This window comes from Schistocerca gregaria, chromosome 3 (assembly GCF_023897955.1).
Source record: "Schistocerca gregaria isolate iqSchGreg1 chromosome 3, iqSchGreg1.2, whole genome shotgun sequence".
Classification (NCBI taxonomy): Eukaryota; Metazoa; Arthropoda; class Insecta; order Orthoptera; family Acrididae; genus Schistocerca; species Schistocerca gregaria.
This window is the reverse complement of record NC_064922.1, coordinates 343,829,228-343,842,072: the sequence shown is the minus strand read 5'-3', so window position 1 is coordinate 343,842,072 and position 12,845 is coordinate 343,829,228. Positions and strand designations below refer to the sequence as shown.

The window sequence follows — 12,845 nt, the reverse complement described above, 5'->3', positions numbered from 1 at the left end:
CAAACACCATGTATTAATGGAACACACTATTACTTCCAAAGGATGTAAAAGTAGCTTACAGCATCAATTCCAAAATTAAATTCTTACAACACTTAATGAGATACAAAACTGAAAAGCAGCTTTCACTCCACACTTGGTAAATTAAAAATGAAAGAGATTTTCTACAGTATAAGCATATCAGAAACAGTCTTGACTGCAATAAAATATTTATTGCCAACGGTAACCAGTTTTGGTCAAAATGTGACCACCTTCAGACCATATTACACCATGATGGCAGGTGTTGGTGTTGAACAAAACACATATTATGAATCCATGAATGTCAATTGCTGCAATGAGCAGCTGACAGTAGTGGACCCACAATACCTGCACCATTAACTGCCACCACCTGTCATCATGGTGTAATGTGGTCTGAAGATGGTCACGTTATTACTGAAATGGGTTACCATTGCCAATAAATATTTTATTGTGGTCAAGAGTGTTTTTAATTCAATTTTACAATATTTTATCAAGACCACTGATATTCTACACAAAAACTGTTCTCAAAAGTTACTATAAACAAATCAAACAATGGAAAGTCCAGGACTGAATAACAGCAATACTGTAAAAAGGGTAGATTGTGTTATCAGTCACAGGCAGCACAACAAAAAGACTACTGTACGTTTTAGCTTTCAGCCAAAAGGTGTTCTTCTGAAGTAGAAAATGCACACAGATCCACATTAGCACAATTCAAACACACATGACCACGGCAACTGCCCCTGGTGACTGTGGCCTGTCAGGTGGGTAAGGGAGGGAGGGATAGCAGGGTAGGGAAAGGGGGGTGGGGCATGCAGGGAGCTTGTGGGAACGTGCTGCGATGTATGAGGACAGGAAAGAGGTGCTGGGTGCAAAGTCAGGAGACTGTGCTGGGGAGTGGGAGGGGGAGGGGGGGAGGGGAGGAGGGGGAAAGGGACTACTTGGTGTGTTTATGCAATAGAAGTCATGTATAGAGCTGGAGTTGGAGCAGAGGAAGTAGGTGGAGGACAGGGACTAGCAAAGTTTTGAGGTCGTGGGGGTGGGGGGTACAGTATGAAGGATATGCAGTATGTAGAGTTCCCATCTGTGCAATTCAGAACACCTGGTTTTCATAGGAAAGCTCCATATGACACAGGCTGTCAAGCAGTCACTGAAGTGAAGCTTATCATACTAGGCAGCATGTTGGCCAAAGAGACAACTGGACCACCCAGTTGCGTAACACACTGCCCAACACGATGTGTTTCATTTCAATGACTGCTTCACAGCCTGCACCATCTGGATCCTTTCTACCAAAACCAATCTTTCAAAACCGCACAGGTGGAAATCTCTCTGCAAAATATTCTATGTTTCCATAACTCCCTTAGTCTCAACCTTCACTAGCTCCTGTCCTCCATTTACTTATCCCTTTTCCTGCACCCACTCCAGCACAACACAACCTTCTACCCCACCTACGCACCCAGTAGTCGTTTTCCCCTTCTCTAGTTCTCTCCTTTTCCAGCCCTCTCCCCAAACCTCCCGGATGTGCCTAACAGCCCTACCATCTCCCAATCACATCCATGCACACTCCCACTAGCAGCACTACATCATCTCCCACCCCATCCTACTACTATGCCCCTCCCCCACCAAGCCTCCTCCTTACCTGACCACCCACTTAGGTTGCTGCTCCCATCAGATGCAGTTACCATTCAGTCCAGACACAGCAGCCAGAAACAGTTGTCGCATGTGTGTGAGTTATGCTTGTGTGAATGTGTGTGTGTTTTCTACTTCTGAAGAAATTATGTATAGCAGTTTTTTTGCCGCACCTGTCTGCAATTTGACATCTACTCTGAATGGTAAATATCAATCTATTTTCACTATTGTTGATACAAACATATCAGTCAAAATAACCTGCAATACACTATGACTGTGCATCTTTATTTTTCATAAATAGAGCTGTCATCAACCTAGTGGCTATTTTGAACACCACAGTGCATAACTAGACATAGCTCCATTACAAGTGGTGTGTGCCTTACTTAAACTTGTGAACTTCCTTACCCAGCAAATTAAGGTGGAACTACATTTTAATTTGCATTTGATCATGGATACTAAAAAAGTTTTCATGTTAAACTGTAATTCATTAACATCAATACTAAACACTTTTGTCAGTATAAAATGAAATACTTAAATTAATCGTGAAAGAAATATCTTTTCATTATTTCATATAACTCATTTTCTCACCTTATGCAGGATGTTACTAGAGCTGTAATAATGACTAGGCCATCTGAACCATTAGGTATATCAGAATCACTGTCGTCTTGATCTGCTGGTCTCTTTTCAGTCTCTGGTACTGGCTTCAAAATATTTATTATGTTATTTACATCTTTTCTTAATCTGAAATAATAATTTTAAAAATTCAGCATAGTCCTCACATATGAAATCCAGAGAAATAATTATAAAAGATGTATGGTAAAGTACATCAGAAATGCATATGGCTTTCTTTCTATCATCTTACCTGGCAATCTTCTCATCTGGTGATACAATAGGTGCAGCAGAGAAAAAATGCATATATGACTGCAAGAATGAGTAAAAGTATTCAGGAAAAGCTTTACCCCTTTGTTGGTCAAGATATATCTCTGCTGACTGCCGCTTTGTAGGGTCCCTCTGAAGCATATCTCGCAGAAGTTTCTGTACAGATAAATTATATCCAGATACAATCTCAGCACACAATGGAATTATATTTTATTGCAGTTTCTGCATACGATGCAATTATATTAGAGTATAAGCACTTTTTAAAAACTTACGAGGGTCGGTCAAAAAGTAATGCCTCCCATTTTTTTTCTACTTAAAAAAATTAAGTTAAGTGAAAAATTTGAATTTGGCGCCATTCCTCAAACCTTCTTCTGCAATCCATTGCAGTAGTAACTTTCTGTGTCAACAGGTGGCAGCACAGCAGAAGTTTGTAAGATGGCCGACATCGATGTTCGTTTGAGACAGCGTTGTGTGATTGAATTCTTGAATGCAGAAGGTGAAACGCCCATACGCATTCATGAAAGACTGAAGAAGGTGTATGGTGTTGTGACAGTGGATGTCAGCACTGTTAGACGATGGGTTCGTCGTTGTAAGGAAGCTGAGGGGCAAACACCGTTGACTGACGAAAAGCGGAGCGGCAGGCCGGTGAGTGCAGTGACTCCACACAACATTCAGCAAGTTGATGACATCATTCGTGGTGACCGTCGGGTGACTGCAGATGAAGTGTGTCGCATTATTTCTCTTAGTAAAGGCAGTGTGATCACGATTATTAAACAATTGGGGTACTCAAAAGTTTGTGCACGGTGGGTTCCAAGAATGTTAACCGATCAGAATAAAGAGGCAAGGAAAACAATAGCCTCCCAACACTTGCAGCGCTTCCGTTTGGAGGGAGATGAGTTTCTGAAAAAAATTGTGACCGGGGACGAAACATGGGTGCATTTTTTTGAACCCGAATCAAAGAGGCAGTCAATGGAGTGGCGTCACACAAGCTCGCCGAGGAAGAAAAAATTCAAAACTGTGCGATCGGCAGGGAAAGTTATGGCAACAGTTTTCTGGGATACAGAGGGTGTGATTCTGGTTGATTTTTTGGAGCAGGGATGCACAATAAATTCTGTTCAATACGTCACAACCCTCAAAAAACTTAAAGCACGTCTTCAGCGAGTTCGCCCAACAAAATCAATGGCAGATGTTCTTCTTTTGCATGACAATGCAAGACCACACACCAGTCGTCACACCTCTGACGAGATTATCAAAATTGGATGGGAAGTTTTGCCTCATCCCCCATACAGCCCTGACCTGGCACCATCAGACTTCCATCTGTTCGGGCCACTAAAAGAAGCTCATCGTGGGATTCATTTTGAAGATGAGGAGGCCGTCAAAACATCCGTGCGTCAATGGCTTAGGAAGCAGAGCTGTGATTTTTACCGTGCTGGGATACATGCCCTTGTTCAAAGATGGACCAAAACTGTAGAGATGGGCGGAGATTACATTGAAAAATGACAAAATGATCCTCAATGTTGTGGTTTTCAACCTATGTAATTGCATTTAAATTTCCTGCCAATTAAACGTAGAAAAAAAAATAGGAGGCATTACTTTTTGACTGACCCTCGTATTATGTCACAAACAACAATGATGAGATATTTGCATCACTAAAAAAAAATAGACTGCCCATAAATAATGTCAGCTAAGAGCTCCATATACTCAATAATGTATAGTTTATGTGAATCTATTTACTGCAAAAAAGGATGTAGGCCTAACTATATGGTGAAATTTGTGACGGCCAGGAATTGGAGAGAATGTGATAGCATTTAAGGAATATGGGGAAATGGGACAACAACAAATAAAAACAGCAGACTGCATTAAAAACTTATCAGGCAGTTTAAGTTAAGTCATACCAGTAGGTGCATTAATTATTAAACACCTTACAAATTTTGATGTCTCTATTTTTTATTTACATGCAGTGAACATATGCTTCCCTGCTCTTGGCAATCCAATGTAAACACAGAAACTGAAAAAGTGCATCAAGAGATGGCAAGTATGCAACCAATTTCTCAAGCCACAACATCATATGTACCAGAAATACCCTACCACACAGCAGTGCAACCTCTTCACAAGAATGTAACAATATTGTGCTGCATTCTACGTGGGCATGACAACCAACAAGCTGTCCGCATGAATAGCCACCGACAAACTGGTCAAGAAACAACTGGACCACCCTGTTGCTGAGCATGCTGCCCAACATGACCTCCTTCATTTTAATGACTGCTTCACAGCCTGTGCCATATGGAAACTTCCCACCAACACCAGCTTTTCTGAATTGCGCAGGTGGGAACTCTCCCTGCAAATGTCTTATATTCCTGTAACCCTTCTGGCCTCAACCTTCATTAGTCATTGTCCTCACCCATCTGCCTCTTCCATCAAATATTTTTACTTTTCTACTTTTCTGCTGCCCTCCCCCAACCCTCACACCCTCCGTCTAACCTCCCGACTGCACCTAGCCGCCCTACCCTGTCTTCACCTCGTCCCTGCATGCTCCCCAGCAGCACTTCACCATACCCCACCCTTACCCTGCTATCCCTCCCCTTCACTGCCCCAGCCTCCTCCTCACCCCAACCTCATTGCCTCTCCCATCATCCACTGCTACTACTGTTCGTAGTGTAGCTTCAGCTGCCAGAGACTGTGGTCATGTGTGTGAGAGTTTGTTTGCGTAAATGTGTGTGTGTGTGTGTGTATGTGTGTGTGTGTGTGTGTGTGTGTGTGTGTGTGTGTGTGTGTGTGTGTCAGACTTGTTGGCCAAAAGCTTATTTTGTAACAGCCTTTCATTGTGCCTATCTGCGACTCAGCCTCCTGCTATATAGTGAGTAATAACTACCCCTTTCATAATACTGTTAAGTTCAATTCTGGATTTTCCTTTGTTTGATTTTGACTTCACACGAATGGTCAGGGATGATGAGCAAGAATTGTCTGAAGCATAAACAAAGTCAGATTTTCCTTTGTTTGATTCTGACTTCACATGAATGGTCAGGGACGATGAGCAAGAATTGTCTGAAGCATAAAAAAAAGTCAAACAGGATAATGTTATGTCACAATCAAATAATAAGGAACACCAAATGTTATAAGATCTGTTTGTAGAAGACAGGGATGAAAACTGCCCCTCTTTGAGTTGCAATACACAAAGCAGCATTGTACCTGGTCTACTGAAATCATTTATCTGGCTTTTGAGAGTTCATCATATTTGGGGATTGGTCACATGAGGTACAGCTTCAGAAGCTTTAACCTCATAGTTGGTTGGTTGGTTGGTTTGGGAGATCAAAGGGACCAGACTTCGACGGTCATCAGTCCCATTTTCCAAAAAACTAAAACCACCCAAAGATAATAAAAACGAACCACAGGAAAGACGGCAGACAACACCGGACAAGAAAGACTCACACAGATATCAGACGAAACAAATTGAAATCACACGGAGTGTGAAGGTGCTTGGCCGACCATAGAGATAAAAAAGGAAAAGCCAACCACCGAGAACACATTAAAAACTCAGTTTAAAAACCGTAGGCCAAAGGCCAGAATCAACACAAAACAATAAAATAAAACATAAACATTCAGATTAAATGATAAAAACCCCCTGCCCGAATAAAACGCACAACTAAGCCAGCCATAGCAGGGTCATCAGTTAAAAGGGCAGGGAGCGTACCAGGCAGCGCTAACGTCTGCCTGAGCACAGCTAAAAGGCGACTCTCCAACAAAATGTGGACCACAGACAAAACGGAGCCGCAGTGACATAGAGGTGGGTTCTCACGGCACAATAAGTGACCATGCATCAGCCGAGTGTGCCCAATGCGCAGCCGGCAGAGGACAACAGACTCCTGGCGGGAGACCCACATGGACGACCGCCACACAGTCGTCGCCACCTTGATAGGGCGAAGCTTGTTCAGCATGGGCAGGTTGCGGCATTCAGTGTCCCATAGGTCGAAAATTTTGCGGCGTAAGATTGCCCGCAAATCAGTCGCCGGGAGGCCAATCTCCAATATGGTGCACTGGTGGCCTCTTTAGCGAGGCGGACAACTTTTTTATTGCTGGGTATCCCAACATGGCCTGGGGTTCACACAAAGACCACAGAGCGGCCGCAACGGGCAAGAGTATGCAGGGACTCCTGGATAGCCATCACCAGACAAGAACGAAGGAAACACTGGTCAAGAGCTCGTAAACAGCTCAGGGAATTGCTACAGATAACGAAGGACTCACCTGAGCAGGAGCGGATATACTCTAGGGTACGAAAGATGGCGACCAGCTCAGCAGTGTAAACACTGCAGCCAGCCGGCAATGAACGTTGTTCAGAATGGTCCCCTAGAGTTAGTGCATGATCCAACACGACCAGCAACCTTTGAGCCATCAGTGTAAACAACGCCAGAGCCCTGATACGCAGCGAGGATGGAAAGAAAGCGGCGGCGGAAGGCCTCCGGAGGGACTGAGTCCTTTGGGCCCTGTGCCAATTCCAGCTGAAGGTGAGGGCGAGGTACACACCACGGGGGTGTATGCAGAAGTGCCCAGAAAGGAGGCGGATGAGGTAAAGCCCCAAGCCCAGAGAGAAGCTCTCAGACGCAGACCGCAATCGTACATCCAGCCCTGGGCCGACGATCTGGAAGATGGACGTGCAACTATGGGAATAGTAAACGATAATTAGGATGCCCGGGAAAGCTGAAAACATGGGCAGCATAAGTGGCCAGCAAACGTTGGTGCCGTAACCACAGTGGAGGGACACCTGCCTCCACTAGTATGCTGTCCACAGGGCTGGTACGGAAAGCACCAGTGGCAAGGTGTAAGCCACTGTGGAGGATTGGGTCCAGCACCAGCAATGCAGATGGGGATGCTGAGCCATAAGCCAGGCTCCCATAATCCAGACGGGACTGGATTAATGCCTGGTAGAGCCATAACAGGGTAGATAGGTCAGCGCCCCACCGGGTGTGGCTCAAGTATCACAGAGCATTTAGATGCCACCAACACATCCGTTTAAGCTGCTGAATATGAGGCAGCCAAGTCAAACGGGGGTAAAAAAAATCACCCTGAAAAACCTATGTGACTCCACCACAGCAAGAAGTTTACCATCAAGAGAAATCCGCGGCTCCGGGTGAACAGTGCGTCGCCGGCAGAAATGCATAACGCAGGTCATGGCTGCCGGAAACTGGAACCCATGAGCTACAGCCCAAGAGTATGCCTTACGGATAGCGCCCTGTAGCTGACGTTCAGCAGCTGCAATGCCGATAGAGCTGTAGTAAAGGCAGAAGTCCTCGGCATACAGGGAAGCGGAAACAGAATTTCCCACCACTGCAGTGAGCCCGTTAATTGCAATTAAAGACAGGCAGATACTGAGGACAGATCCCTGTGGCACCCCGTTCTCCTGGACTCGGGAGGAACTATGGGAGGCCGCGGCTTGCACGCGGAAGGTACGATACAACAGAAAATTGCGGATAAAGAACGGCAGAGGGGCCCGAAGACCCCATCCATGAAGTGTAGAAAGGATGTGATGACGCCATGTTGTATCGTACGCCTTCCGCATGTCGAAAAAGACAGCGACCAGGTGCTGACAGCGGGCAAAGGCAGTACAGATGGCCGACTTCAGGCTCACCAGATTGTAGGCGGCGGAGCGGCCTTTACGGAACCCACCCTGAAACGGAGCCAGAAGGCCCCGAGACTCCAGTACCCAGTTCAACCGCTGGCTCACCATCCGTTCAAGCAACTTGCAAAGAATGTTGGTGAGGCTAATGGGACAGTAGCTGTCCACCTCCAAATGGTTCTTGCCTGGTTTCAGAATGGGGATAACAATACTTTCCCACCATTGCGACGGAAACTCACCCTCGACCTAAATACGGTTGTAAAGGTCGAGGAGCCATCGCTGGCAGTCCACTGAAAGGTGTTTCAGCATCTGACAGTGGATGCCATCTGACCCAGAAGCGGTATCAGGACAAGCGGCGAGGGCACTGTGAAATTCCCACTCACTGAATGGAACATTGTAGGATCCCAGATGGTGGGTTCGAAAAGAAAGGCTCTGACGTTCCATCCGCTCTTTAATGGAGTGGAAGGTCAGTGGGTAATTGGAAGAAGCGGAACTCAGAGCAAAATTCTCTGCCAAACTGTTGGCAATTTCGTTGGAGTCTGTACTAACTGCTCCATTCAGTGAGAGCGCAGGGGACACTGACAGGGGTCCGATAGCCATAGAGGCATCGGATCTTGGCCCAGACCTGTGATGGAGAGACATGGAGGCCAATGGTGGACACATACCGCTCCCAGCACTCCTGCTTGATTTGGCGGATAAGGCGGCGAGCCCGCGCACGCAGCCGTTTGAAGGTGAGGAGGTGTTCAATGCAGGGATGTTCCTTGTGACGCTGTAGTGCCCGACCACCAAGGCACAGTTCTCCTCCGAGGGGACCCAGAAGAATGGGGAATTGAAGATTCTGTGACAGTAACGATGACGGTGGTGACGGAGTGAACCACCACATCAATGGCGGCATTAGAGAGAGGCTCAATGGCGGCAATGGAGGAGAACAAGTCCCAGTCAGCTTTATTCATAGCCCATCTGCTAGGGCGCCCAGAAGAGTGACGCTGTGGCAGTGACAGAAAGATCGGAAAGTGATCACTACCACAAAGGTCGTCATGCACTCTCCATTGGACAGAAGGTAAGAGGCTAGGACTGCAGATCGAAATGTCGATGGCAGAGTACGTGCCATGCACCATGCTGAAGTGAGTGACTGCACTATCATTTGAAATGGAAAGATCGAACTGTGCCAATAAATGCTCAATCGTGGCGCCTCGACCTGTTGCCACTGACCCACCCCACAGAGGATTATGAGCATTGAAGTTGCCCAGTAACAAGAAAGGTGGCGGTGATTGGGCTATCAGTGCAGCCAGGACATGATGTAGGACATCACCATCCAGTGGAAGGTAAAAATTGCAGACGGTAACAGCCTGTGGCGTCCACGCCTGAACAGCGACAGCCTCTAAAGGGGTCTGTAGAGGGACAGACTCGCTGTGAAGAGAGTTAAGGACATAGACACAGACGCCACCAGACACCCTTTCATAAGCAGCCCAGTTCTTATAATAACCTCGATAGCCATGGAGGGCAGGGGTTCACATTGCCGGAAACCAAGTTTCCTGAAGAGCAATGCAGAAGAAAGGGTGAAGGCTGATAAGTTGTCGGAGCTCTGCTAAATGGTGGAAGAAACCACTGCTGTTCCACTGGAGGATGGTATTGCCCATGGCTGAGAAAGGCATGAAGGGACTGGAGAGGCCATTTACGCCACGTGTTCACTCGCTGCCACCTTTCAGTACCCGTTCGAGTGACATCCATGGCGTCAGAGGGACCGGCAAGATCAAGGTCCTCAGCGGACGCCAGGATCTCGACCTCATCCTCAGATGCAGAGCTCGAAGGGTGTAGTGGGGTCGGTGCCACCGGAAGTTCTTTGGCCTTAGAGGTCTTTTGCTTAGACTTCTCTCGCTGAACCTTGGGTTTCACCTGCTGGGAAGGCTTCACTGATTCAGTCTCCGGGACAGAGGAGGATCGCGAAGTCCTACGGCCAGCCGCTGGAGGAGATTTATGCCACTGTCGGGCGTCATCATTCCCGCTGGTGGAAGCCTGGGAAGAGAGGGTCCCAAGGGAGAGTAGCCGAAGAAGTTAAGATGCTTCTCCGGCTGAGAAGCAGGGACGGACGCCCCTGATGGGTGGGAGGATGTTGTTCCTGAGGTAGGTAGTGCAGGAGCAACCTGTTGGGTAGAGCCCCCCACAGGCAAGACGGCAGGAGGACTTGTACTGCTCATCGAGCTGGCTGGAAGTCTCGAAACTGATGGGGCTAGCACAGGTGTTGTAGCAGCTGCATAAGAAGATGTCATTCGCACAGGATGTAGTCTGTCATATTTCCATTTGCCCTCAGTATAGGTCAGTCAGTCCAGGGTCTTATATTCCATGATTTTGCGCTCTTTCTGAAAGACTTTGCAGTCTCCGGGCAAGGTGAATGATGCTCTCCGCAGTTGGCACAGATGGGAGGCAGGGCACATGGAGTATTGGGATGTGATGGGCGTCCGCAATCTCGACATGTGAAGCTGGAAGTGTAGTGGGAAGACATATGGCCAAACTTCCAGCACTTAAAGCACCGCATCGGGGGAGGGATATAGGGCTTGACGTCACATCAGTAGACCATCACCTTGACCTTCTCCGGTAATGTATCACCCTCGAAGGTCAAGATGAAGGCACCGGTAGCAACCTTATTGTCCCTCAGACCCCAATGAACGCGCCGGATGAAATGAACACCTCTACGCTCTAAGTTGGCACACAGCTCGTCATCAGACTGCAAAAGTAGGTCCCTATGGAAAATAGCACCCTGGACAATATTTAAACTCTTATGTGGTGTGATGGAAACATTAACATCCCCCAACTTGTCACAAGCAAGTAACCTGCGTGACTGGGCGGATGATGCCGTTTGTATCAGTACTGACCCAGAGCGCATTTTGGACAAGCCCTCCACCTCCCCAAACTTGTCCTCTAAATGCTCGACAAAGAACTGAGGCTTTGAGGAGAGAAAAGACTCCCCATCAGCTCTCGTGCAAACTAAGAATCGGGGCGAATAGCTGTTACCTCCATCCTGAGACTTACGCTCCTCCTCACTCTTCGGAAAAATTTTGGGAAATGGAGGTCAAACCCAACAGGGGACCATCACATAAGGCCGAAAAGTTTGAAACTCCTTTTAGTCGCCTCTTACAACAGGCAGGAATACCGCGGGACTATTCTAACCCCCGAACCTGCAGGGGGGTTAACCTCATAGTCTGATTGAACTTCACTGCAGAATATGGCAGGTCTTGGATCTCATTAACCTGAAAGTTATTTCCAGACTGGTGTTGGTTCTGTACATGTGTGAGCTGTCTTGATGACACAGACTAAACCCACTAACTTATACCTGAACTTATGGCATCTATTATGAACTATTAAGTATAGATCATTTTGTGCCTCAGAATGCAGCCAAAACATCCTCCAAACTATAAAATTTTAAGCAGGATAATGCATTTCATTACATATCAAAATATAAACCAATAACATCCTCCCATACACCAATCCTGTCAATGGCATCTCCCACCCTATCAAAATTAAGGCCACCTGTGAAAGCACCCAAGTAATCTATCAACTTAGCTACAAACACTGTGTTGCATTCTGCAATGGCGTCACAACAAGTTGTCTGTCAACAAGAATGCCTACCACCAATCTATGGCCAAGAGATGGCTAGACCAATCAGTTGCTCAGCAGGCTGCCAAATATGGTGTGCTGCACTTGAATGACTGCTTCAAATTCTGTGCAATCCGGATTCTTCCCACGAACAACAGCTTTTCCGAACTGTGCAGGTGTGAACTCTACTTGCAATATATCCTTTGTTTCAATAACACAGCCAGCCTTAACTTTTGCTAGTTGCTGTCCACCACTTATCAATTCCCTTCCCTGCTTCCACACCAGTAGTACATATCCCTCTTATCGCCAATGAAACTGCATTGTTCTTCCCCTTACATCATTTCTCTTCCCCCTCTCCCCCTTTACAACCCCTCGATCTTGCACCTAGCAGCCCAAACCCTGTCCACACCACATCCCTGCACACTCTCATATGTGGCACTACTGTATTCACCTATCCCTACCCTGCTGTCCCTCTTCTTCCCACCTCACATCCCTGTTGTACCCTTACTACCCATCTGAGCAAAGATCGCTGCTTACCTCAGAAGTAGTCACAGTCGGGTTTCAGTGTCCAGATGTGACAGTGCCCATGTGTGTTTCAGTTGTGCTTATGTGAATGTGCGCAAGTTCTCTGTGTCTGATGAAGGACTTAGTCCAACAACTCAATGTATCATCTAGAGTACTTCTCGTGGTACTTGTCTGTTACTCAAGTAGCAACTTATTATGGTATTTAATATGGTGAGTAGCTATTTATCCTATCAATATTGGTGTTACAGCCCAATTTGGTTTGATGAGTATTTTGAAAAAGTCCAAACAATGGCTTACAACAACATTTGGCCAATATTAATCCAATTAAACACTTATGATAAATGGTAGAAAAATTTTTTCATCCTCAAAAACCTCCACCCAGTATTAACACTGTGTGAGTAGCTACAAAACTGCATAATTTCATATTTGTCCATAGGAATTAAGTTCAGGAATTAAGTTTTTGCCATGCCAAGTCATTTTTCATCATTCAGAGTAAGCACTACATAACATTGCACAATTACTCACTGAATCAGGTCCTGTAAATGACCATTCAGCTGGTACAAACACAGTTTCACTTATACCAAGTCAAACGTCT

At 46.3% G+C, this 12,845-nt stretch overlaps 1 protein-coding gene across 1 annotated transcript in view; it reads right to left on the bottom strand.

Moving 5' to 3' along the window:
• LOC126354825 (phosphoinositide 3-kinase regulatory subunit 4) overlaps positions 1 to 12,845 on the bottom strand; it is a 192,191-nt gene that overhangs the window by 121,728 nt on the left and 57,618 nt on the right. Inside the window, exons 7-8 of the mRNA XM_050004768.1 lie at positions 2,504 to 2,676; positions 2,230 to 2,382 (exon numbers count right to left, since the gene is read on the bottom strand). Of these exons, the coding sequence (XP_049860725.1) occupies positions 2,230 to 2,382; positions 2,504 to 2,676 (326 nt within the window). The remainder of the gene's footprint in view (positions 1 to 2,229; positions 2,383 to 2,503; positions 2,677 to 12,845) is intronic.